General features: G+C 53.5%; 2 protein-coding genes and 1 long non-coding RNA gene across 8 annotated transcripts; 1 reads left to right on the forward strand and 2 right to left on the reverse strand.

The window, feature by feature from the left end:
• Nucleotides 1-987: 987 nt before the first annotated feature.
• LOC144319626 (uncharacterized) lies at nt 988-2,392 on the reverse strand. Of its 2 annotated transcripts, none has more exons than XR_013385385.1 (3): nt 2,087-2,392; nt 1,375-1,482; nt 988-1,148 (listed from the first exon to the last, which is right to left on the reverse strand). It is a non-coding gene; the product is annotated as an uncharacterized LOC144319626 (long non-coding RNA). The 2 variants fall into 2 exon arrangements; XR_013385386.1 differs by lacking the exon at nt 2,087-2,392 and adding an exon at nt 1,594-2,072.
• MOSPD3 (motile sperm domain containing 3) lies at nt 2,063-4,981 on the forward strand. Of its 3 annotated transcripts, none has more exons than XM_077908032.1 (6): nt 2,063-2,210; nt 2,707-2,970; nt 3,208-3,283; nt 3,517-3,746; nt 4,495-4,659; nt 4,759-4,981. In XM_077908032.1, exons 2-6 carry the CDS (start codon nt 2,769-2,771, stop codon nt 4,788-4,790), a joined length of 705 nt encoding a protein of 234 aa, XP_077764158.1. In that variant the 5' UTR covers nt 2,063-2,210; nt 2,707-2,768; the 3' UTR covers nt 4,791-4,981. The 3 variants fall into 3 exon arrangements, with proteins under 3 accessions (XP_077764158.1, XP_077764160.1, XP_077764159.1); XM_077908034.1 differs by having other exon boundaries at nt 2,178-2,194; XM_077908033.1 differs by lacking the exon at nt 2,063-2,210 and adding an exon at nt 2,322-2,455.
• Nucleotides 4,982-8,323: 3,342 nt separating this feature from the next.
• On the reverse strand, nt 8,324-25,025 carry TFR2 (transferrin receptor 2). Of its 3 annotated transcripts, none has more exons than XM_077908037.1 (19): nt 24,895-25,025; nt 23,828-23,888; nt 23,330-23,579; nt 23,033-23,219; nt 17,900-18,040; nt 17,716-17,830; nt 17,487-17,609; nt 16,798-16,914; nt 16,527-16,666; nt 16,027-16,190; nt 15,100-15,219; nt 14,208-14,290; nt 14,066-14,129; nt 13,900-13,967; nt 13,719-13,795; nt 13,555-13,639; nt 13,239-13,466; nt 12,767-12,907; nt 8,324-8,623 (listed from the first exon to the last, which is right to left on the reverse strand). In XM_077908037.1, the coding sequence occupies exons 2-19, from the start codon at nt 23,858-23,860 to the stop codon at nt 8,339-8,341; spliced, it is 2,421 nt and encodes an 806-aa protein (XP_077764163.1). In that variant the 5' UTR covers nt 23,861-23,888; nt 24,895-25,025; the 3' UTR covers nt 8,324-8,338. The 3 variants fall into 3 exon arrangements, with proteins under 3 accessions (XP_077764163.1, XP_077764162.1, XP_077764161.1); XM_077908036.1 differs by having other exon boundaries at nt 23,828-24,023; nt 24,895-24,994; XM_077908035.1 differs by lacking the exon at nt 24,895-25,025 and having other exon boundaries at nt 23,828-24,129.
• Between the last annotated feature and the right edge of the window lie 86 nt (nt 25,026-25,111).

Raw genomic sequence — 25,111 nt, forward strand, 5'->3', positions numbered from 1 at the left:
CCACTCCTCAAGCAGGAAGCCCAACTTGGCTCGATCCCAGGACCCTGAGATCATGACATGAGCTGTTAACCAACTTGGCTCAGTTGAGCCACCAGGACCCCTTCAAGGGCAGTTGTACACCTTAAATAGATACAATTTGTATATGTCCTAAGACATCTCAATTAAGCTATTAAAAAAAAGAAATAAAGAAAACCTCTCCCATAGGTTCCCACTAGTCTCAGAATAAAATCCAAAGTCCTACTGAAGACTGAGTCTCTACGTGATCTGCATCCACCCTCCCACCTTATCTCATCTCTGACTGTTGTCTCCCTTAGAAGTGCTGCTCCAGTCTCAGTGGGTCCTTGATCATTTTTAGTACATTCTGCTTCAGGGCTTTGCCTTAGCTATCCCCTCTGTCCAAAATTCTCACCGCGGATCTATCATGGCTCGCCTCCTAACTTCAATCAGATCTCCGCATAAAGTTCATCTTAGTCACACATTTGTTCCTTCCAAATGGCAGGCTCTCTGGAATGAACCAGAAAACAAAGTCTCTGCTCTTATGGGGAGGAAAGTACATTCTACTGGAGCAGAGATAAGTAACAAACATGGTGTCAAGTGAAACTGTGCTGAAGAAAACAAAAGCCTGAAAGGATAAAGTGGGTTCTACATTTGTTGGGGTGCTCAGGGAAGGCTTTGGGATAAGATGAACTTTGTTTTTGCTCTACTGCTAACCACTCATGTGCCCTGGGGTGAGATTCTTCATCTTCCTGAGGCCACTTCTTTTGTGAAAGGAGTTAAAGATTCAGTGGGATGATGCAAGTGGCAGGGTTGGTAAATCCTACTTCCTTGTGCAAACGTGATTTCTGAGTCCCGTGCAGGAAAGGGAGACACAGGAGAGAAGTCATGGGCTGAGATCTTGATGCAGGCAGTTTGGGTACAGAGATAGATCGATAGATAGACAGACGGACTGAGCCTTACGGAGACTTGGAAAGGAAAAGAGCGTGAGTCTCATCTTTTCTGGGTTTTTTATTGGGGATTGTCATCTGGTGTGCGGGTCCTCTCAGGCATCCTGGAATTAGTCAGAACAACGGTAGGACGCAGGTGTCTTTCATGTCACTCATTCCCTGAAGCTGGGGGGTCTTGGCCTGGAGTTATCTAGTGCCAGTGGTCTGGAATAGGCACATAATGGTTAGCAGGTGATTCTTTAGATATCACCTATAGTGCTGGAAGACTCCAAAGATATCATTTCTTTGACCCTTATAAGGAGGCCATATGCTTTTTACATTAGGAGGCACGTGTAGAGTGGGGTGGGTGTGCAGGCCCTAGCAAGAATAGAAGCTGGAAAAGAAACAAAGGGGAAGGGACACCTGGGTGGCTCAGCGGTTGAGCGTCTACCTTTGGCTCAGGGTGTGATCCTGGGGTCCCGGGGTCGAGTCCTACATCGGGCTCCTTGCATGGAGCCTGCTTCTCTCTCTGCCTATGTCTCTGCCTCTCTCTCTGTGTCTGTCATAAATAAATAAAATCGTTAAAAAAAGAAAGAAAAAAAAAAGAAACAAAGGGGGAAAAAACCGGCTTTGGGAGTGCCTGAGTGGCTCAGTCAGTTAAGTGGCTCACTCTTGATTTCTGCTCAGGCCATGATCTCAAGGTCCTGGGATCCATCCCCACCTCGCCCCAGGCTCCACACTCAGCGGGGTCGGTTTCAGGATTCGCTCTCCCGTTCCCCTCCCACTCGTGCTCTCTCTCAAATCTTAAAAACAAACAAAAAGACTATTTCATGAGGTCTCCGTAGTTTTCCTGTCTGAATCCTACTCCAACTGGAAGCAACCTCGCAACTAGTACTGTGGAAAACGGCTGCGATTGCCGCAGAGGCTTCTAGGAAGGCCTGGGATTAAAGTAGAGAAAGGGGGCTTCCCCACCGCAAGTGATTCTAGCGACTGGGAGGTCGCAACCGGGAGGGAGGAACAAAGCCCAGGGGCCCGCTACCCGCGCTAAGGACTTCCCTCAGTCACTCTGGGCAGAGCTTTCTGGCCGGAGTCGCCCGTAAAGTTTTGCGTCACTGGGATCAAGCCAATCACGTCGTTAAGCTCGCCAATCGGAGTACACTTACGGCGGAAACGCGGCCGCCCCAGCCAATGACAGCGGCCGTACGGCGGAAGCGTAGGAATGGCCTCCCGGGAAGATGGCTGCCTCGGTCCGGCCACAAGTTGATTGGCAGGTACAGTGACCAGAAGGTAAGCCTCATAGCAGGAGCGGCTGTTCGGAGGCTGACGCACAAAGGAGCTGCGGGCGGAGCTCAGGGAGGGGTCGGAGGCACAGATAAAAGCCTCTAGAGAGCCGGAGGAAGGGCGGTTCCGGAGGCGGGTGCTGCGGCAGGCGGGGTCTGGCCGGAGAGCGGGGACGCCCGGAAGGGGCGGGGCCTGCGGCGGGGCGGGCGGGGCTTCTGAGATCCGGAGTCGAGCCTGCAGACAAGGCCCGGGTTGGGAGCAAATAGGGGCAGGGTTTATGGGGTGGGCGTGACCATGGGGTGGGGCTTGGGGCGGGGCCTAAAGGGACCGGGTAGAGCCCGAGAGGGGAAGGGTTTGGGGGGCCCAGGCCTGGTCTGCGGGAGCCTCATTTAGCCGGCTTCCGACGCGGCGGCGGCAGGATCAGACCAGGCCCCGCCCCCTGAGCATTCCGATCCCTTTCTCCCCTCTCATTCCGATCCTTTTCTCCCCTCTTGTCCCCCAGCTCTAGACTCCAGGCCCTGTCCCCTGAGCTCTGCCTTCGTATGTCCACCGTTCACAGCCTGCATGCGCCGTGGGGCGCCCCAGGACCAGGAGCTGGTGGGCGCGGGGGCTCCTGGGCGGGGGTCCCGGGGCGCCCCTCCTCCCTCGGGACTTGTCCCGGTCCTCGTCTTTCCCCCGGACCTAGTATTCAGGGCGGACCAGCGGAGTGGACCCCGGCAGCTGCTGACCCTCTATAACCCCACGGGAGCTGCGCTTCGCTTCCGAGGTGAAGGGATGGGCACCTCATGCTAGGGATCTGGGTCTGGCGGCCGGACACTTGGGGGGAGGGGCTGCATGGGCTGGGGGAGCGAGATGAGTGGGGTCAGATAGCCAACCTTGGTGGACTGGAAAAGTCATGTCCAGTCCCGGCGTAGAAGGGAAGGGAGACTCTAGTGTCCCTCCACGGGCTAGCTTGTGTAGGGTCTCTGAAGCAGTAGTCGGTCTGTGTCCCTTTATTCCTCAGTCCTGTGCACAGCACCTGCCAAATACACGGTGTTTGACGCAGAAGGATATGTGAAACCTCAGTCCTGCATTGACATGTGAGTTGGGGTGGAGGGGCCTCTTGGAAGCCAGGGGTCGTGGCCCCCTTTGAATTACCGTGCTGGTGATGGTGAAGTAGGGCTCAGCTGATTCTCCTCAGTCTTTTTCCCTACCTCTGTTTGCATCCCTAAGGGAAAGGCTCCTGGGAAGAGGGGAGGGGGGCTGGATCCACTTGGATCACTGCCTGTCACTCACTTCCTTTCAATGGGCCTCTTTCCTATATTGGGACCAGTGTGATTCGCCACGTGGCCCCCATTCCCAGCCACTATGACGTCCAGGACCGCTTCCGCATTGAGCTGTCTGAGGAGGGAGCTGAGGGTCGAGTGGTGGGGCGCAAGGACATCACCTCAGTTCTGAGGGCCCCAGCCTACCCACTTGAGCTCCAGGGACAGCCTGACCCAACACCCCACCCAGGGCCTCCTTCCTGGACAACACCACCCACGGCCAGACACTTCCCAGAGAGTGAGTTGGGGGATGGGAATTCTTGAGTTCTTCAGCATTGCCCTAGAGATGCACTCAGTTGGAGTTGAAGAGGTCTTCTGGTTCGATCTTTCGCTTTTTGGTCATTCTTAGGAGCTGAGATTTTATATCAGGTTAGGCAAAAAGCAGACTTTGTAGTTTTCCTGGTTTCTGGCTTCTTAGAAAAGTTCTTCCTTAGCTGTACCTTTTTCTTTTTTTAAGATTTTATTTATTTATTCCTGAGAGACACAGAGAGAGAGAGAGAGGCAGAGACACAGGCAGGGGGAGGACAGGCTCTATCCAGGGAGCCCGATGCAGGACTCGATCCCAGGACTATAGGATCAAGCCCTGGGCTGAAGGCAGATGCTAAACCCCTGAGCCACCCAGGGATCCCCACCGGGCTCTAACTTTAATACTTCCTATCATGTGCCAGTTCAGCTCAGTTCAGTAAGAAACCTGTACTGTACCAAGTTGTGGGCTGTATATGGGTCATAGGACTCCTTGCCTGGCGGACATGTACACAGGAGCCAGTAACAAAGGCAGGGTGAAGAGGGAAAAAATGCTGAGGGATCACAGGGGAGAGGGTTTCTCATGGTTGTGGGGACAGAGGCTCCAGGGAGGAGAGGACACTTCTAGTATGCCACCTGGGAGGCAATAAAAAAACAGAGATGTCTCCTATCTCTAGCTTCCTCCCTGGAGGTTGGGCTGGGCAGGAGGGGGGCTGGAGCTTCTGATGAGCCTTTTTTCCCAGACCGCCACCCACAACTGGCCACCAGCTCCTTCCTCCTCTTCCTGCTGACTGGCATAGTCTCTGTGGCCTTCCTGCTGCTCCCGCTCCAGGACGAGCTCGGCAGCCAGCTGCCTCAAATCCTGCACGTCTCTCTGGGACAGAAGTTGGTGGCAGCCTACATCTTGGGTGAGCACAGTAGTGGCTAGGGGCGTGGGGGCCAGCAGGAAGGCTAGCAGACTCCCAGGGCTGCTCACACCGCCTTGCTTGTCTTTGTCCCCTCTCCAGGACTCCTCACCATGGTGTTCCTTCGGACCTGAGCTTCCTGCTCAACCTCCAGCCCCCTCCTAGGGCAGGGATGTGGACGTGCTCATGAGACAGCCACTGTGATGCTCATTCCTCGCCTCAATTCCTACTCCCTCTTCTTCCTGCCCATCCTCCCTCCCCTAAGGACCCAGGGATTTGTATTGTTTCGAAATTGAATAAAATAAATTTTTGAAATTAAACAGAATTGGAGGGAGTAAGCCCCTTTCTTCCCAGTTCCTCCACCCGTCCGCAGGGCACCCAGGAAGTGGGGGCAGGGAAGGGGCCCAGTGAGGATAGAGAAGACCTGGGTTCTGGTCCTGATGCCACATTGGAAAAACTGTGTGACCTTGAGCAAGTCATTGAACTTCTCTGAGCTTCTATTTCTACCTCTAACACCAGGGAATTGGCAAGCAGGTTTTTCAGGTCCCCCTTAGCTCTAAAAATAGGGTCCTGTCCCTAAGCTGGTGTATTTAAACTATAAATCCTGCCTCATGCCACCCACTGCAGAAGCCCAGTCTCATAGTCTTGAGCCATCAGAGCCTCTTGCCAGGGTAACCTAGATGCTTCCAATACCCAGAATCCTTTTCTGCTTCTTGACCCTTTATCTGCTTTATTTTGTCTCTCCCATTAAGAGTTCAACTCCGAAAAAAAAAAAAAAAGAAAAAAGAAAAAAAAGAGTTCAACTCTGGTGGGTCAGAAACACCAAGGTCTCTGCCAAGATTGAGGGAAGTGGCTTTGCCTGACTTACCTCAACCAGGCAGGAGAAACTAAACACGGGAAAAGAACAGGAGCCTTGAAAAGTATGTGTCCAGTCCTCTTCCAGATGCAGGGCAGGGGAAAAGAAAGGAAGAGGGCCAGCCAGTGACATTGGTGGTTGGGGACAAAGTTAGCAAGATAATGTTAAGACAGACTCAGTCTGTTCTCTGCTTCTGCTGTCACATCTCCTTTGTCTACCTCTGCTCCTCTTGTCTCCTTTTAAAAGGACAGTAATGATGACATCTCTCCTCTCCTCTAATTCAGGATCATCTCCCTATTAGTGTGCTAGGGCTGCACAGATGTGGGGGAGGCCTCAACAGCAGAAATTAATTTTCTCACAGTTCTAGAAGCTAGATGTACAAGATTAAGGTGTCAACAGGTTTCCCCTGAAGCCTCTCTTTGGCTCGCAGATTGCCCCCTTCTCACTGTGTCTTCATATGGTTCCCTGTGCATACACATCCCTGGTGTCTGTGTCCATCCTTTTTTTAAGTAGTCACCACACCCAAGATGGAGCCAAACATAGGGCTTGAACTCACGACCCTGAGATCAAGACCTGAGCTGAGATCGAGCCCAACACCTAACCAACTGAGCCACCCAGAGGCCCCTGTGTCAAAATTTTCTTATAATGACACTGATCAGATTAGGCCCTCCCTAAAGGATTCATTTGAACTTACGGGCCTATCTCCAAATACAGACTGAGGTATTGGGGGGTCAGGGCTTCAACATATGAATAGGGGTGGGGGGGACACATTTCAGCTCAAAACACTCCCCATTTCAAGATCCTCAACTTTATCACACCCATAAAGTCCTTTTTGTGTAAGGTAACATTCACTGACAGGTTTTAGAGATCAGGATGTGAACATCTTTTTCCATACCATTATTCTATTCACTACAAGGAGCAAATGGACAAGATGAAGGACCAAGAAACCACTCCTGAGAAACGCTCCTGGGTGGGGGGGGAGGGGCTTAGAAGGCAGAGTTTCATCCTGGAACCCAGGGTGGGAACTGTCATGCCATAGTGGGAGCAAGAGAGGACCAAGTAGGGGTACCTGGGTGGCTCAGTGGTTCGGTGTCTGCCTTTGGCACAGGTTGTGATCCTGGGGTCCTGGGATTGAGTCCCGTATCAGATCCCCACAGGGAGCCTGCTTGTCCCTCTGCCTAGGTCTCTGTCTCTCATGAATAAATAAAATCTTTAAAAAAGAGAGAGGGCAAAGTAACCCAAAGACAAGCCCTGGGATTTATGCAGCTACCCTGGGAGTGAGAGCCAGGGCTGCAGCCTCCTGAGATGTGATTAAGGGTAAAGTGGTGCCAGCAGCACTTGGAATTCCCTGCCTTCCTGCAGCTTCTACCTTGATGGACAAAGACTGACCACAGGGACCCATGTGGAGAGAGGTCCCAGGGCAGGCCCATCTAACAGGTGTGTGACCACTGCAGTCTCCCAGGGCCCCATGCTCAGGTGGCCCCGCATTTGGCAATTAATGCTCTGTGGTCACCATCTTGAAATTCTCAATGATCTGGGGTGCCTGGGTGAAGCTGTTGAGCATCTGCCTTTGGCTTAGGGCATGATCCTGGTCCTGGGATAGAGTCCCATATTAGGCTCCCTGCATGAAGCCTGCTTCTCCCTCTGCCTGTGTCTGCCTCTCTCTGTGTGTCTCTCATGAACAAACACATAAAATCTTAAAAAAAAAAAAAAAAAGAAAAGAAAAATTATCAATGATCTTTACCCTTGAATGTATGTTTTGGAAGCAAAAGCCGATGGGACAATGGAGAATGTGCTGGGGGTCCTGCCTCCCCTGGATGGCTTCTCACCTGCCAGCTCCCTGCCCCCACCCAGAGATGGCTGTTATGCTCCTTTCCCAGCAGGGGTCTGGGCCCAGGCACAGGGAGGTTCTGGGTCACAGTCAGGGTCTGGCACATGCGCCATCCATACCAAGTTGTGGGGCAGAACTCTTGAGTGTCTATGGGGCTCTGCCCCAAGGTATTTCCCTCTGAAGATCTGGACATTAAATAGCAAATTAAAATCCACGTGACAGGTTGGAAGACTGTAAGGAAGAAAACAGTTCTGTTCACACCTTTTGAACAAGAGGCCTTGCCAATTACATAGTCATCCCAGCTCTCAGGAGAAGGTAGAGTCAGCTCCCCACCCCATGATGGTCTTTGGAGAAGGGCCCCCCTTATTTTCTCACATGACAGAGCAGCTCAGAGTTTTCCTCATGGAGACAGCATTCCTATTTACATCTCTCACCCTTCTGCCCAACCAACCCTTCCTTGTCTCAGGGGTGGGATGACTGGGTGGAGTAAAGGTAAGGAAGCACAAAGGTGCCTATAAACAAGAAGTCACCAGATGGTTTATTAAGGTCCAAACCCCAGCCTCTCCTGCCACAGACCACCTGCTGGGGCTCTAGGCTGTGGTTTCAGCCATTCTCCCAGCAAGAGGGCTAGCTATGTCCCAGGGCCCAGGAAACCTTCCAAAGGGGGGGCCCTCTCCCGAAGGGTAAGGGGCTGTGCAGTGAGGGAGCGGAGGCTCTCAGATTAGCTGACTGTATGGCCGGCCCACTGTGGAAGGCACTGCTCACCGACTCCTATACTGTGGGGCCAGGGTGTGGGTGTCTGAGCCCGCACCTTGGCTGGGCCCTTTGCAGAGATGGGAAAGGCCAATGAGAAATAGGTCAGCAATGAGAGGTGGTACTAGGCACCTCCCTCACCCAGAAAATACTAACGGGGAGGCAGGAGCTCCAGGCAGGAGCTGGGGGCACATGCCCCCCAGCCCTGCCCCCCCCCTCCCCCCCCCCCCCGCCCCGGGGCCTCAGAAGTTGTTATCGATGTTCCAGACGTCCCCACTAAGTGCATTGGCGGCCCCCTGCAGCGTCCAGGTGAGCAGGGCCAGCTGGCGTCGGAAGCGGCTCTCCTGGAAGCCCAGACCCGGAGTCACCTGGGAGGGGGAGGCCCCAGGGTCTCCGGAGCCATCCGAGCGCAGCAGCCGCACGTGGTCTAGCAGCGCGCCCAGCGTGTGGTCTCCGCGGCCCAGGAAAATGTGGCGGAACGGGGAGTCGGCCGGTGACACGTACTGGGACAGGAAGTAGAACTCCACCTGCGCCAAGAAGGGGATCAGGTCGGGGTGGGGGCCGCCAGAGGGCAGGTTTAACAGCAATTCCAAACCCAGCTGGGGACCTCCCTCGTTCGCGCCTAACAGACAATGCAGAGCAGCTTCTTTAAGTCCCACTCCCCTTGGCCACCCAATGCCGAGCGGCCATCCTTTGAGGTCACCAGCAGCCAGGTAGGATGCATCCTCCTGCTGTGTTTTGGGTTCCATTCGCTTCTAAGCCTTAAGCCTCCAAACCCGCGTCTCTCCCCAGTCTTCACGCATTCACTTACCCAGCTGAAGCCTCAAAGAACAACCTATCCTGCTGTTCCAGACTTTCCTACACCCCACGCATTCCCCATCACCACCACCAATGTCCACAGCCCAAAGGTCAAGGGGACAGGCCAGTCCTAATGAAGTGCCGGACTCTGTCCTCCCTGCGTGACTCAGATGCTGTTCATCTTTCCTGAGGGGGCCTCTCTCCTCCCTCAATTCTCCTAACTTTCTTCCACTCCCTCTGGTTCCTTCCACTCCCCACCTGTGGGCAGCCCCAAGGCTCAGCCTCCACCCTCTGCTCTTCTCCTATGTGCAGTCCATTGGTTCTGAAGCCTGGCTACTAATTAGAATCACTTGGGGAACCTTTTGATGACATGGCCTGGGTGCCTCCCCAGTAGAATCGGACTCTCTAGGCTTACAGGTTCATTTCTTCTCAAGTCCTCCATCTTTCATGCCAAGGGCTCATCCATACCCCTGGCTGCAGTCAGGACCTTTTGAGGAGAACTGCCAAGCCTGCTTGACAAATCATCCACTGGAATCTTGCCCTCCACCCTCCTGGACCTACCCCACTGGGTACAGAGTAACTTACACAGCCTCACATACATGTGGGCACCAACTTCTAAAACCTGACCCTGGGATCCCTGGGTGGCGCAGCGGTTTGGCGCCTGCCTTTGGCCCAGGGCGCGATCCTGGAGACCCGGGATCGAGTCCCACGTCAGGCTCCCGGTGCATGGAGCCTGCTTCTCCCTCTGCCTGTGTCTCTGCCTCATTCTCTCTCTCTCTCTGTGACTATCACAAATAAATAAAAATTTAAAAAAATTAAAAAAAAAAGAAATGCATATCTTTAAAAAAATAAAAAATAAAAATAAAAAAAATAAAAAATAAAACCTGACCCTAGGCGTGCCTGGGTGGCTCAGCTGGTTAACTGTTTGACTCTAGTTTTCGGCTCACGTCATGATCTCAGGGTTGTGAGATTGAGCTCCAAGTCCAGCTCTGTGGTCAGCATGGAGTCTGCTCTAGTGTCTCCCTCTGCTACTCCCCCCTGCTCACACAAGTGCATGCTTTCTCTCACAATAAAAGAAGAAAGAGAAAGAAGAAAGAAAGAAAGAAAGAAAGAAAGAAAGAAAGAAAGAAAGAAAGAAAGAAAGAAAGAAAGAGAAAGAAAGAGGGATCCCTGGGTGGCGCAGCGGTTTAGCGTCTGCCTTTGGCCCAGGGCGCGATCCTGGAGACCCAGAATCGAATCCCACGTCGGGCTCCCGGTGCATGGAGCCTGCTTCTCCCTCTGCCTGTGTCTCTGCCTCTCTCTCTCTCTCTCTCTCTCTGTGTGTGACTATCATAAATAAATAAAAATTAAAAAAGAAAGAAAGAAAGAAAGAAAGAAAGAGAAAGAAAGAAAGAAAGAAAGAGAAGAAAGAAGGAAGAAAGAAGAAAGAAAGAAAGAAAGAAAGAAAGAAAGAAAGAAAGAAAGAAAGAAAGAAAAAGAAACCTGACCCTTGTACCCACGATTCCTCAGGAGCGCCACAATCTCCCCAGGTGCCAACCTCTCAGCCCCAAAAGTGTACATGAGTGGGATGAGCACAGGCTATGGTCTCAGACTGCCTGGTTTCTGATTTGGGCTCCACAACTCCCTGCGATCTTGGGTGAGTTATCTTTGTACAAGACTAGCCCTCACAAGATTTGCAGGGGGAGTCCTGGGAGAGAAAATGAAGCTGAGTGCAAGCACATGGCAGCCCTCGGTAAGTGGCAGCTGCTATGGTTTTCCTCCTCCTCTTCCCTCAACACCTTGTCTGTCCATTTTCCTTCCACATGTCTCACTTCATTCCAGTCTCCTCACCCACAGGTGGCATCTACTGCCATCTGCCACTCTCATCCAGAGTTCGGCCATCACTAACTTCATTCCCTCTTCATCATTTGCACTCTGACCAAATCCTTCCTAAAACTCCACTTCGCCCACATCACCTCCCTGCTCAAACACCGTCCTAATTTCCTTGATACCCAGACCCTAAAAATCCAAATTTCTCATCCTGACATTCAAGGATGATCTCTGATCATCTAACCCCCCAATTTCTATCCCACTGTTCAGTGTACCTCTCCCCTCTGCTTCTCCATAGGCTTCTGTTCTGGCTCATCGGGTCCAAGCCCTGCTCCCAAGGACAGCCAGGCCTATTTCGCCACCACACCCTTACTCTGGGTCTCTCCACTGAAATATCTTTACTTTGCACCAACTCAAGTTCTGTCCGTTCTTCAAGACCAATGTCATAGTCTAAAGCAGGGGTTAGAAAACTTTTTCTGCAAAAATCCAGGTAGTGAGTATTTTTGGCTTTGCAGGCCATATTGTTTCTGTTGCACTCAATTTGGCCACCATAGCTAGCACAAAAGCAGCCATGGACAATATGAAAATCAATGAGCATGCCTGTATTTCCATGAAGCTTTATTTGCAGAAACAGGTAGCAGGCCAAATTTGGCCAAGTGGCTATAGTTTCCCAACCCCTGGTCTAGAGCCACAAAGTTCCCTGGGTCTGGTCCAGCTCTATGCTGCTCCTTCTGAAGCCCTGAATCTTGTACTCTCCAGCCCTGAGTCTGAATCATGCCCCTTACGCACAGGTGCCCTTTATTCCCTAAGGGGCACGTGGTAACTTTGGGGGCCGGGTGAGGCGAGAATCTTTTTGTGTTCCTGGAGTCTGGCACAGCAGAGGTTAAAGCAAGACCTGTGAATGGGAATGAACTGTGCCCAATCTCTTGTCTCACCCACAGGGTCACCTCAGTGGAGGAGACAAAGCAAAGGGGAGATGGAGAGGTCACGACGTGGGGGAGGAAGAGGAAACTGCAGATGCAGAGAGTAGAGTGAGGGGGATCAGGAGAAAGGGGCAAGGATGAAAGAGCAAGAGAGGTGGGTTTGTGAACAGAAAGAAGGAATGAGTGATGCCAAGGGAAACAGGGAGGGACATAAGGGGGAAAACAAAACATGGCAGACATGTTCTAAAACCAGTCATTATACACTATGGGTTCCCTGTCCACCCTACACTCACGGGGGATGGTCCTACTTATAATTTCACCCTGTAGACTTTTCCCCATTCCCACAGTCCCTACTTATCCCATTTCCCAAAATCAATGGGTGGCAGGTTGAGTACTCAGGATAAAGAAATGGAAGGAAGTGGAGGAGTTGGAACAGGAGATGAAGTGAGGGTTGCAAAGCATTAAAAACTAAGCAGGGGGGGGGGGAGACCTGGGTGGCTCAGTGGTTAAGCCTCTGCTTTTGGCTCATGGTGTGATCCTGGGATCCTGGGATGGAGTCCCACATCAGGCTCCCCACAAGGAGCCTGCTTCTCCCTCTGCCTATGTCTCTGCCTCTCTCTGTGTCTCTCATGAATAAATTTAAAAATCAACAACAACAAAACTAAGCATGAGGGGTTAGCCAAGGATCTTGTGGAACTTATTCTGACACCTCCTCCAGGCAGCCTCTCTGGGCTTCACCCATCTTATTACCAGAGGAAGAAAGCTCTCCTTGCTCTGAATGTCTTAAGCCTTTGCCCCTCCTGGGCCATAAGCTTGTGCCACTAGTACTGTGGACAACTGAGTCCACGCTTTTTCCCTCCAGAGGGGTGAAGAGGCAGTGGAAGGCTCTTGGGGCGGGCAGGGAGGAGACCGGGGTTTGTCCCAGTTCTGCCACGTGGTCTGCCAAGTAGTCTGCCAAGTAGTCCGCCAAGCAGCCGGCCCTCCCTGTCATTTTCATCACTTTGTGGGGCCTCAGTGGCCGCTCCAGCCTGGCCGGTCTGTGAGCGCTGCGCCCAGGACTGGGGGCCGAGGACAGGGTCAAAATAAAGGCGGAGAGAGGGGACAGGAGCGCACAGCGGAGGGGGCGCAGTGGGGTCTCACCCGCATGATGCGCACGTTGTACATGCGCATCAGCCGCTCGTCGCTCTCCTCCGAGCTGTAGATCTCCTTTCGCAGCTTCTCGGCCGCCCGGATGTAGTCCCCTCGCGCCGAGTACACCCACTGGAGGGTCAGCCCACGGGCCTGAGGGTGGAGACGCATGCTGGGGCCGCACACAGCGGCTAGGGCCCCGGCCTAGGCTGTGGGTCCAGGTACTGGAGGATGGGGCTGGGACCCTAGGGCTGGCGGGAGGAGAGGGATATGGGGGGGAATGCTGGGAGAAGGAAGAAAACCTGGGCGGTTGGGAGGGTACCAGCTGGGTCCCGGGGCAGGAGTAAAGGGGCCAGGTTGCCCGAGGGGATTAGACCCTAAGGGCTGTGGGGAGGAGGGGCCAGACCTCTGGACCCTGCAATACTTTGAGAGGATATAACGCCCCCCACCCCCAGAAGCCAGGAGCAGGGTTGTTATGTCGGACCTTCAGGTCCCCAGAGAACTCGTTGAGGCTGCCGATGTGCCTGAGGACCACGTCCCCGTAGCGGCCAAAGTCCAGAGGCAGCAGGTGATCGTGGCTTAGACGGATGAGGAGCTGCCCAGCGAGCTGGGCCACAGCCTGGGCCACGGCGGGCAGGCGGCCCCGCAGCACCCTGTGTAGGTTCTCATACGTGTCGTCCTTCGTGTGCAGGAACGGGTACGCCTGGCCATCCTGCCGGGACAGGGCGCGGGCTGGCGCAGGGGCATGGTGCAGACAGGCGGAGGGGCGGCTGCTCTGGGGCAGGGCCAGGAAGTCTCACCTCCGTGAAGGAGAACTCGACGGCAGGGACCCCCGCAAAGGCCGTGAAGGAATAGGCACTGCTGTCCATGGGCAGTGGCCGGATCCTGGGAGTGGGCAGTGGGGAATGCTCTGTGGTTTCACCACCTCCCGCAACATCCTCCCCGCCTCCTCATCCCAACTTACACTTCAGCATCCCAGCTGTGATTGTTGAACACCACCTGCTCATAGAGGGTCTGCCCGCTGCGGTTAGGAGAGTCCACCTGGGGGCAGGGTAGGGGGCACCGGTCAGGCTGCCACCAGCTTCCCTTCATCCCCTGGCTGCCACCAGCTTCCCTTCATCCCCTGCTCTTGGCCAGGCTCTTGCCTGCTTCAGGATGTTCTCTATGAGGCTGATCAGAAGGGGGCTGGTCTTGGCATTGAACTTGTCGTCTCCTGCAGAGAGGGAGGAGAAGGGATGCCAGGCTCCAGGCTTGGCCTCGAGGCCAGGGTGCACCAGAGCGGGCCCAGCTGGTGGCAATGCCCCCACTCACCCAGCACTGCATTGTCCAGGCTCACATAGACCACGGCTTTGAGATGCAGCACGCTGAGGTAGCCCTGTGGGTGAGAGATGTGGAGTTGAAACCCCCTCACCTCTTCCCACTGCCCGACTCCCTGCTCTGGACCCCACATTACCTCCAGCCACTCTGTGGAGCCCACACTCCCGAAGTCCCCTCCGTCCCAGCTGATGAAAAGAAGACTCCTGCGGGGCTGGAAGCCTGGAAGCATAGTGGGTCAGGAGGATGGGCTCCGCTGGAGGCCAAACAAAGACCTATCTTTGTCTTCTTCTGTCCTGCTTCCTTAGGGCCTCTCTGGCCCTCCCACCAAGCCCCCAGCCCAGCCCAGCTCACCTGGTCTGCCCTGACTCAACCATAACAGCGATGGAGATTTCTTTCTTTTTCTTTTTCTTTCTTTCTTTCTTTCTTTCTTTCTTTCTTTCTTTCTTTCTTTCTTTCTTTCTTTCTTTCAGATTTTATTTTGTTTATTCATGAGAGACACACACAGAGAGAGAGAGAGAGAGAGAGGCAGAGACACAGGCAGAGGGAGAAGCAGGCTCCACGCAGGGAGCCTGATGTGGGACCCAATCCCGGGACTCCAGAATCACACCTGGGCTAAAGGCAGGCGCCAATCCACTGAACCACCCAGGGACCCACAGTGATTGCTTTCATATGGAGTCTCCTGCTTAGTTCTTCACTCAGACCAAGGACTATTATTATCATTGGCCCTTGAACCTGGTTTTGAACTGTTTGGGTCCCCTCACATGCAGATTTTCAACTGAGCGGGAGGAGTCAGTGCCCCTACCCCAGGCGTTGCTAGGGGGTCAACTTTACTCTTTGTTTGGACAAAGGAGACAGAAGTAAAGTGACTTGCCCAGGGCCATGCAGCTGGGATGTGGAGAAGCCAGGTTTGCAGACCAGGTCTAAGTGGCCACGTGCTCAGTGCCTCTAGCCTGTGCTCCTGACCACCTCTCTGCCCTGTCCTGGCTCGGGCCACAGCCCCAGCTGCCCGGCCCAGGCCCTGACCTTACCATTGCTCACCATGGAGGAAAAAGTCCGCACCAGCTCCAGAAGTATGGCTGTCCCCACAGCAGACTTGGCCGCTCCTGGGCCCCACGCATCCCTCTGGGCCCCAATGACCACATAGTGATCTGCAGGAGGGGAGGTTTGGGGTCTCGGTCCTTACATGGCAGTACCCAGAGAACGCCTGGGAGGGTCCGTGGGTCCGTGCTGGTGGGAGCTCACCACCATTTCTGCGCCGCCCCCCCCCCCCCCAGTCTCCACCTCCCAGCCCAGTGATCCCTGCTGTCCTAAAGGAGTGCCTCTCCTCCCCTTGGCCTTGCCTGGATGGCCTGCTCCTTCAGCAGGGTGCCTGGCCTCTTTCTGGATTCCGTTACCTCCTTGGTCGGCCACGTCCACACAAGTCCTGAGAGGTTTTCCTCCTTCACGCTTCTCTCTAATCCACCCCAACCTGGGCCCCAGCAGTCTCCTGTGAGCCGCATTGCGGGCCCCCCTGTGTCTCTCCCTCAGTGTTTGTAGGTACCATACTCTTCGGCTCAAGAACCCACTTTTATTGCCCACCACCATCCTCATCCAGTTAGGCTTGAAAGGTTCATCTAGCTCATGTGAACCCTCGTTCATGCTATAATATCACCCAACTCATGCTTGCTCACCTCTGGTGCTAGGGAGCTCACTACCACACAGAGTTCTGTCTCTGGACAGATTCGACTATGGTATCTACTCCCTGCCATCCCCCTCGATCCCAGATAGGCCTCAACTTGCCAGCCTCCGTCCCTGCTAAGCCCTGCTGCCCCCCACTCCCCCCCACCCCCACCACTGAGCACAGCTCTTGGCCACTCCCCTGGGGCTTCCCACTCCAGCACCGTCTCTATCCAGGGTTTATAAGTGGGGCCCCCTTCCTGCAGGCTGTAGGGTAATGCTGGGCCACACTGGCACACCTGGCTCTGAGCGGCCCTCAATGCAGCCAAAGATGTTGCTGATGGGGGTGGAGACCCTGTGGTTGTTGACTCTGAGGTGCAAGCCTGGCCCAGGGCCCAGGTGATAAGGGGAGCCTAGGAGGCGCCCCTGCCATTTCTGGGGGGCCACAGGGCCTTGGAGCTTCCTGGAGAGAGACGGGGCAGAAAGAGTTGGAAGTGGCAGAGAGCCCAGGCTGTAGAAGAGCCCAGAGCTCCCTCTTTGCTCTTTCCCTCCCATCTTCTGGCCCTAGCTCTACTTCTACACTCTGCCCACTGCTTTGGACAGCTGTGCAGGTTATGTCCTGCCCAGAGGTGCCCAACGGAGGTGGGTGTGATATCCAGCTAGAGCTCCACTCACCAGACAGTGGGCCCTGGCGTGAGGCTGTCCCCACCCAGATTCATCTTTTTCCAGTTCACCCAAAAGCACTTTACAGACTAGCTACATCTCCCTCCTCCCCTCCTGATTTCCAAAGGCCCCTCACCTCAGCAGGAGGGAGGCAATGTCCGCGCTGATAGGCTGGGCTGGGATGTTAGGGAGGCCAGAGGACTGCACTGGGGGGAACTGAGTTTGATTAAAGGAAGGGAAGCCAGGCGTGTAGGGGTCCCCAGTTCCCAGGTGTACCTGTGAGGAAAGGAATGTCTGCACTGAAGCTATGAGCTGGTCTCCAGGAGTAGCTTGCCAGCCTCATCCCAGACAAGGAGGTATAGTTTTTGGGATCCCAAGAATCCCCAGGTGGCCACCCCCAGACTCACATGTCCATACACAGCCCTGTGGCTGGACAGGCCGAGCTTGTGTGGATCCTGGGAGAAGTCAGCTGGATCAGGGTATATGAGCACTCCTTGGGCCCCAAAGTCTTGGGCACTGGCCACCTGGGGAAGGGAAGTGGGTAATGGACTCCTTCAACCTGGGGGGAAAACTAATTTATAAGGGCAGGAGAAGCAAGTAAAAGTGAAATGGCACTGCCTCTACTCTGCTCTTACGGAACCACAGAGAGGCTCTGGGTACCACCCGACCCTCACCTTCCCACAGTGCCTTGGCATCCCTCAAGCCCCACTGTCCTCTGCATTCTTCCGTGTTTGGTACCCATCCCAACCTCCTGATTGTTTCCCACCAACATTTCCTTTTTAAAAATTTTATCTTTTTAAAAGATTTTATTTATTTATTTAATAGAGAGAGAGAGCACAAGCGAAAGGAGTAGGTGAGGGAGAAGCAGACTTCTCGCTGAGCAGGGAGCTCTGTGAGGGACTCGATTCCAGGACCCTGGGATGCTTAACTGACTGAGCCATCTGGCAACCCCCGCCTCCCACCAACATTTTCTTATGACCCACTTGGTTCTTCCTTTTCTCTCTCTGACAGGCTTCTGGTCGCTTCCCATCGGCCCCTACCCTATCTTCTTGTTCCCCAGCCCTGCGCCCTCCCCGCTCCTTCCTGGGAGCCTCACCTTCTGGGCGAAGCTGATCTCTCCCAAGCGCACCAGCAGGAGGCGCCCCGCCGGCTCCACGCCCCGGGCCCGCAGGTCCTGCAGGTCTTCCGGCCGCCCGTAGTGGGCGTACACCAGCTCTCCCTGGGGACGGGGAGGACGAGGAGGTGTGCTCTCCAGGTCCCTCCTCCGCCACCCGGGAAAGGGCGCGCGCTGCCCCCGTCCTGGGGGCGGCACACGAGGCGCTCACCGTGGCGTTGCCCGTGGCGCTGTAGGGACAGTAGACGTCGTGGTCCTCCAGCGGCAGGGGCTCCCCGAGCGTCCCGGCCGCCGCACCGATCCAGTGCAGGGTATTGGGATGAGCCCTGAAGAGCAGAGGTGGTGAGCGTCCCCGCGCGCCCCCCGCGCCCCCCGCGCCCCCCGCGCGCACTCACGGGTCCGGAAACTGCAGCCCCACGTAGTGCGTGTCCATCCACACGTGGTCCAGCTTTTGGCTCGAGAGCGCCTCGCGGATGTCTTGAGCCAGAGCCGCCATCCCAGCCGAGCCAGCCATCCTTTTCCGAAGGCTGGTTTGCCTGAGCGGGAAGAGGGGGGATTGGGGGCGCGGAAGGGGAGAGGGACTTCTCTGCCCCTGGAGGAGAGGCAGGGAGGAAGAAATGGTGCCAGAGACGTGGGGTCGCCCTGGTCGTGGGCTGTGAGGGTCTCCTAAGCCTCTCTCTGACCCTGCCATCGCCGTCCATCCCATCACCCGGGCTGTGGCTGTGACTGAGCGTCTCTATGGACTCCTGCTTCAAACCTTAGCTTCCAACAACCTGGTGTCCGGCCCACCGTCCCTTAGGTTTTTCCTGGCTCAGGCCAAACTCACCAGATAGATTTACCTGCTGCCCCCCACCCCCCCACACACATATGCACACTGGCCTGTGCTCTGCCCCTTACCTGAAAATACTTTTCTTCCAAAGGACTAAGGGGGCAGAGGCGGCCCTTCATCTCCCCCCTCTTCCAGCTGCGCCTCACGAGACATATTACGCTATGGTTACTGGTGTGATAGTGGGGTCCCCGGTCTTGGAGACCTCACCGTGTGTCTTTTTCCATAGTTACCACCTAACTAGTGAGCCTTTTGTCCGGTGAGCCCCTCCTGTGCTGCCCTCCCGCCCCAGCCATAGGCTGCGCCTCAGGCCTCATGGCCTCCTGACCAACCCACTTCATCTGTGTGCTCTCCAAGGCAGACTCCTCCCTCCTCAGCATCAACTTTAAATACCTCTCTACCTTTTGCGTTGGCAAAAACCCAATTGTCCCTTGAGAGGCCAGGTCTCCTATGGGGCTCGGGAGAGAACTCAGGTTCCCATACACCCCGGGCTTGGAGTGGAGGCAGCCTCTAGACTCCACTATTGGAATTTCTGGCCATTTCTCCTCCAGTAAACCTCTCTTCCTTTGAAGCCTGTGCCATCCAGTGATCCCCTCCTCTGCCCCTCTTCCAGGCAATTGGTCACTTGACCGATTTCATCAAGGACTTTGGCATCTGGCTTAGCATTTTCCTCTCTAAATCATGGTCCACTCACTTTGTATCACCATTTCAAAACCCACGTGCAGGGTGTACTGTAGTCTCAGCCACCACCCTTCAGCTCTCAAAAGGACTCCTGTACTCATGACCCCACGGTCGCCTCGGCTTTCTCAGTACCATTCCTGCCACCCCCTCCTGATCCGATCCAGGAGCTCCAAAACTGCGTCAGTCAGTGCATTTTCATAAAATACATGATGCACAGTGTGGATTCCTGTGCCTAACAATAAATTAGATGTACACACTGCAACATAGACAGACCTTGAAAACCAGGTATTCAGTTAAAAAAAAGCTTATCAAAATTAAAAACACACACTAGAGATAGCTATATTTGAGTAATGGGTCTTGGAGTGATTTTTTAAAAAAATTTCTTCCTTATATTTTTCCATATGGCTTAACTTTCATTTATTTATTTTTTTAAGATTTATTTATTTATGAGAGACAGAGAGAGAGAGGCAGAGACACAGGCAGAGGGAGAAGCAGGCTCCCCACAAGGAGCCTGATGTGGGACTCGATCCCAGAACCCCAGGATCATGACCTGAGCCAAAAGCAGATGCTCAACCACTGAGCCACCCAGGTGTCCCTCCATATGACTTCACTTTAAAAATAAGGAACATAAAGGATTTTATACAAATATTTGTGTATAAAAAATATTTTTGTATAAATGTCTTGAAAAACCTATATATGCATGTAAAACATTACCTATACGATAAAGCGACACATGAATTTAAAGGTACACGTGAAACGCATCAAATGAGGTGCTTCTGGGGGAGGGTGCAGGGAGGAGTGCTCAGGGTTAGGGCTGGAAATTAAACAAAAAAGCCCTTCACTAGGGTGGCTGGCTGGCTCAGTCCATAGAGCACGTAGCTCTTGGTCTCAGGGTTATAAGTTCGAGCCCCATGTTGTGTGTACAGATTATTTAAAAATAAAATCTTTAGGGATGCCCGTGTGGCTCAGTGGTTGAACGTCTGCCTTTAGCTCAGGGAGTCTTGAGATCAAGTCCCACATTGAGTTCCACATTGGGCTCCCCTCAAGGAGCCTGCTTCCCCCTCTCCCCATGTCTCTGCTTCTCTGTGTCTCTCATGAATAAATAAAATATTTTAAAAAATAAAAATAAAATCTTGAAAAAACAAAACCAAAAAAGCCTTTCACTGATGATACTGAACTATCATCACAGGGGTATCATAAACTCTGGTTTTTTTTTTTTTTTTGTGATACTCTATTGTTTTAAATTTCTCATTTTTCTCTCTTTCCTCTTAGAATAAAATCCAAAGCAGTTTGCATAGCTATTAAGACCTTTTAGGGCCTGAGCCATATCCACCTTGACACTGCAGCAGCTCCCCAAGGCCACAGGTCAAAAACCAAGCTCCATGACGTGGCATTCAAGACTTTTCTGGGTCTGTCCCACCTCCTGTCTGGATACTGGACCCCTCTGCTCTCATTCAGACAACCATATAGACCTTCATTTACTTCTTCCAATAGGCTACCATTTCCCAGCCCAGACCCTTTGCACCTGCTGTTCTCTGACCTGAAATGCTTTTCCACCTTCTCTTTGCCTGGTGAATGACTCACCCTTCAGGCTTCAGCTCATCACTTCCTCAAGGAAGCTTTCCCTGGCCCCTCAATTAAGTTAAGTCCTCCTGGTTATTCCTCACATCCTTTACTTTTCCTTCAAAGCAGTGATTCTAATAATAAATATATATAAAATCTTTTAAAAAAATAAAATCTTAAAAAAAAAAAAAAAGGGGCAGCCCGGGTGGCTCAGTGGTTTAGCGCCCCCAGGGCGTGATCCTGGAGACCCAGGATCGAGTCCCACATCAGGCTCCCTTCATGGAGCCTGCTTCTCCCTCTGCCTGTGTCTGTGCCCCTCTCTCTGTGTCTCTCATGAATAAATAAATAAAATCTTTTAAAAAATAAATAAATATATAGTAATGAATGAGATTATTAGTTCAGTAATGAGTCTCCCCCATAGATTGTAACCTCCATAAGGACAAGGTCCAGACTTTTGTTCTCTGCTTTATCGCCCCCACCTACTTAACTGAGTACCTGCCACATAGTAGGTTCTCAAAAATATTTGGTGGATAAATGAATGAATGACCTTGTCAGTGTCACTGTCAGTCCAGCCACTCATTTCCCTTGCCATACCCACACTGGCCTTGTCATTACCCAGAATTCCACCTTGGAATATTCATCCACTCGGGATACACTGAACACCAACTAAATGCCAGGCACTGTGCTAGGTGCCGGGGACATCAAGATAAATTGGACATGGTTTATCAGATAAATCTTCAAAGTTCCAGTATCCCACTCTCTGACTACATGTCCAGGTTCCAGCTTACTTCTTGACCCTCACTACACCTGCTCTTCAACCACATTGAGTTCTCCAGATTGTCCAATTTCTTCCTTCTCCAACCATCCTGGAGTCATGCATCACTTCCTTGCTTGCTCCCCTTCACCATCACACTCTTGCCTCCCAGCCCTCTGATGGTATCCATAGTGCCACACCTTACCGTGGGACCTGTCAAACCGTCCACCTGCTCAGCCTGTACCCAAACAACTGAGTGTTGCTCAAGAAAATAAGAAGCCCTGTATGTTGTTGATGCCACAGAGCTAAGGTCTTTGGGCAAGATATCCAAAGAGTAATAGTACGCCTTGATCAAGTTTGGCATTGATCTCAGACAAGAAAATCTATCAGTATCAGTTACTACAGAAACATAAATTTAAGACATGCAAACATAAATCAAAGCAGAAACATCATGTGATCATCTCAATACCTTCTGGAAAAATATTTGAAAAAAATCCAAACCTGTCCCTCCTTTCCTGATCATTAAGAAGAAGAAAGAGGAAGCTAGGAGTAGAAGGCAACTTCCTTGATTCACTTTTAAAAACCTATCTGGGGGACGCCTGGGTGGCTCAGTGGTTGAACGTCTGCCTTCTGCCCAGGGCATGATCCTGGAGTCCTGGGACTGAGTCCCACATGGGGCTCTCTGTGTGGAACCTGCTTCTCTCTTTGCCTGTGTCTCTGCCTCTCTCTGTGTGTCTCTCATGAATAAATTTTAAAAAATTGTTTAAATAAAAAATTAAAAAATAAAAAGCTATTCGGAATCTACAGCAAAGTTCACACTCAATAACAAATTCATATAAAAACATTCCTACAAAAATCAGGAGATAGGCATATCTCCTGTCATCATTACCTAAATTCACATCCCCTCTAATGCAATAAGCAATGAAAAAGACATAAAAAGTATAAGCTTTGAAAGAGAAGCTGTGTATCTCTCACTAGTCATCTAGCTTAGATGACTTTCTACTTAGAAAACCCAGGAGAATCCACTGAAATACTATTCCTGACCCAAGAGAGGGCTCCTGGTGGCCTGACCTCTTCTCTGGACCTACCTGGGCAGCTCCTTCCTGATGGGGGACGTGACCTCAGCAAAACAAGAGAAACCCCGATCTACTTGTGCTGTGCTCTGGGCTTGCACTCTCTCTGTCTTGGAGGGGGATAGTCTGTGCCTACAAATGCATTTACTTGCTTGCTCCATTTTTTTCTGACTCCTTAAAATGTCCCTTCTCAGAGCACACACACACACACACACACACACACACACACACCCCCGCCCAAGCCACAGGTCAAAATCCAGGCTCTGTGATGTGGCATTCAGGACTTTTCTGGATCCTGATGTGGCATTCAGGACTTTTCTGGATCCATCCCACCTCCTGTCTGGATACTGAAGCCCTAAGCTCTCACTGAGACAGTCAACTCCTGCATCTCCCACATGTGCCAGGCTCAGGGACAGAACCCTCTATGTAGTATCCGGAGCACCCTCCCTACCCTCAGCTCCAAATACCTGACGTCCTTCCTAGGACCTTGGAACAGGGAGGTCAGGGAGGCAAGTGGAAGGACTCAGAAGGGACCCCACCTCAGGGGCCTGGGAGATGAGGGAGGGAGGCTGAGTCCAAGCAAGTGGGTGGGGGTTTTCAAGGGCCGGGAAGGGGGCAGGCTGATCCTTACCTGATGCTGTCCTCCAGGCGCCCCTCCCCCAGGAGCCGCAGGAACATGGCCTGGAGGTCACTCCAGTACAGTGTGCCCTGGTGGGAGTCTGGGCCTGGCTCATAGTTCATGTCCTCACTGACCACCAACACGTCATCCCCACACGCCTGGCAGGACCCTCGGAAGGCCACATAGCCCAGAAGGAAAGCTGAAGGATGGCAAGATGGAGATTTTCCTTGTGCCCCACTCTGGACTCCATAAACCCCCTCAACCCAGGCCCTTCACTGGTTGGGGGGTGGGGGGACGGAAGGCTCTCACCCCCAGTGAAGATCAGCAGGGCTGTCAGGATGAGGTAGGGGGCAGCCCTTCGTCCTGTTGCTGCCAAGAGTCCGAGGCTTTGCCCCCCTGTTCGAGAGCCCAGGTCAGGGCCCCTGAGCTCCATGGGGCAGAAGTGGACTGCTGGCTCAGCCCCCTCCTCCCCGTCTTCTTCTTCCTCCTCGAGGCGCCACTGCTGGGTGCCCTCCACACGCTTGTAGATGGTCTGAGAAGGTCGTGGGGACAACCTTTGCTGTGGGGGGGGGGGTATGGAGGGGAATGAGACTGGGGAAAGAGTTGTGGGGGATGGGGCAGGGGCTGACCCTAAGGGTGGTGACTCTGGAGTGCCAAAGGAGCATAAGGCAGGGGAGAGGGTCCTGAGAGGCAAGCTGAGAGGAAGAGATGGAGGTGGGGAGTGGACAGGCCAGCCTTGGGGTTGGGAGGAGGCTGAAGGACCTGAAGGGAAGGCCTAGAGTTGTCCCCCAGCTCACTTGGTCTTACCGTTCTCTGAAGTAGACCCCAAAGTCGATCCATGCTCGTGCCCCCTCCGGAGCCCTGTAGGCTGTTCCCCCCACAGTGATAAACCGTTTGTGGGAGCCTCTAGAGGGCCCCTTATCAGCCCTGGCAGGCAGCCTGAGCCCAGGCCGTTCTTCTCCCCGCAAAAGGGTGGGGGCACAGTCCTGGCCTCAGTCCAGCTCTGCAGATATGAACCCCCAGCCCAAGCTTGAGAAGAGGCACTGTGCCCTCCCCTGCCAATCCCTCTGGTCCCACTCCTGCCCCCTCCCTGCAAAACAATCAATTTTTTTTACCTTGGGGCAGACTTTGGCCTCCTAGTTCCCGGCAGGGGTGGGGGAGGGGGGCTGATGGCTGAGGAGGGCAAAGATAAGGATGCCCTCTCCAGCTACCATCCCTCCCAGTGTCCTTGGGGACCCCTTCCTAAGCTCCCCACCGTGAAAACCTCGCTCCTCCTCAACTCATCTGGCTCGCAGCCCCACCACTGAGTGCCCAGCCAGGCCTTGTAACACATCAGTTCCCTGTTCCGACACCTGCCTCCATGAGATCCTAAACTGAAATTGCCACAGTGGTGTGACCTGGGGGTTGGTCTGGCCATGCAGATGCCTGTCTTGCTGGAATCAGCCTGAAAAGTGGGTCTCAGGCTCTTAACTTCTGGGGAGGGAGGGGCATGGGTGGGAGCATATGATCAAGTAGGACTCCATGTTGGTGAGTGCTCCATGTTGGTGTTCTCCTGGATCTGCGGGTCAAGGCCCACCAGCCATTGGTGGAAAGAGTCCTGGTCAAGGCCTGGGCAGAGTTGGATGACCTACAACTCATGGTTTTCTCTGGGGACCTGCGACTCTTTGGTGACCGGAGGACTTGATTTCTAACTCTTTTGGGTCTGGGCACCCCACGAACATATCACAGACACGAACTGCTAAATTTCACCCACAATTTCACGCAGGGCTGCCGGTCCCCGAGCCCTACCGAGGACCCCCCAGACCTGTAGCTCTCGAATAGAAGGGCTCAGGGGCCCCGTGTCAAGGTCTCCCTTGGGAAACCTCAGCTCCTACCAAACTGGGAGCTTCAGAAGCTCGGAGCTGCTGGGGTGCACCAGGGTCCCAGTCCCCGCCCTATTCTTGCCGCTGCCAGGAGTCCAGAGAGGGAAGACGCAGCGCAGCGGGGGTCACCTGAGCTGCAGGTCCTCTGGGCCTTAAGCGACACCGCCCACCTGAGGCCCCGCCCACCCCAGGGCCCGCCTCCGGCCCCACCCAAGCTGGTCCCCGGCTC

The sequence above is a fragment of the Canis aureus genome, chromosome 8 (genome assembly GCF_053574225.1).
Source record: "Canis aureus isolate CA01 chromosome 8, VMU_Caureus_v.1.0, whole genome shotgun sequence".
Classification (NCBI taxonomy): domain Eukaryota; kingdom Metazoa; phylum Chordata; class Mammalia; order Carnivora; family Canidae; genus Canis; species Canis aureus.

Coding starts and splice junctions, on each gene's coding strand:
- MOSPD3 (XM_077908032.1), top strand. CDS start 2,769: ATGCGCCGTGGGGCGCCCCAGGACCAGGAGCTGGTGGGCGCGGGGGCT. Junction 2,971..3,207: donor AGCTGCGCTTCGCTTCCGAG/GTGAAGGGATGG, acceptor TTTATTCCTCAG/TCCTGTGCACAGCACCTGCC. Junction 3,747..4,494: donor GGCCAGACACTTCCCAGAGA/GTGAGTTGGGGG, acceptor CTTTTTTCCCAG/ACCGCCACCCACAACTGGCC.
- TFR2 (XM_077908037.1), bottom strand. CDS start 23,860: ATGGATCGACTTTGGGGTCTACTTCAGAGAACG. Junction 18,041..23,032: donor CGCCTGGAGGACAGCATCAG/GTAAGGATCAGC, acceptor CTTCCCGCTCAG/GCAAACCAGCCTTCGGAAAA. Junction 17,610..17,715: donor GCGCCACGGGCAACGCCACG/GTGAGCGCCTCG, acceptor CCCCGTCCCCAG/GGAGAGCTGGTGTACGCCCA.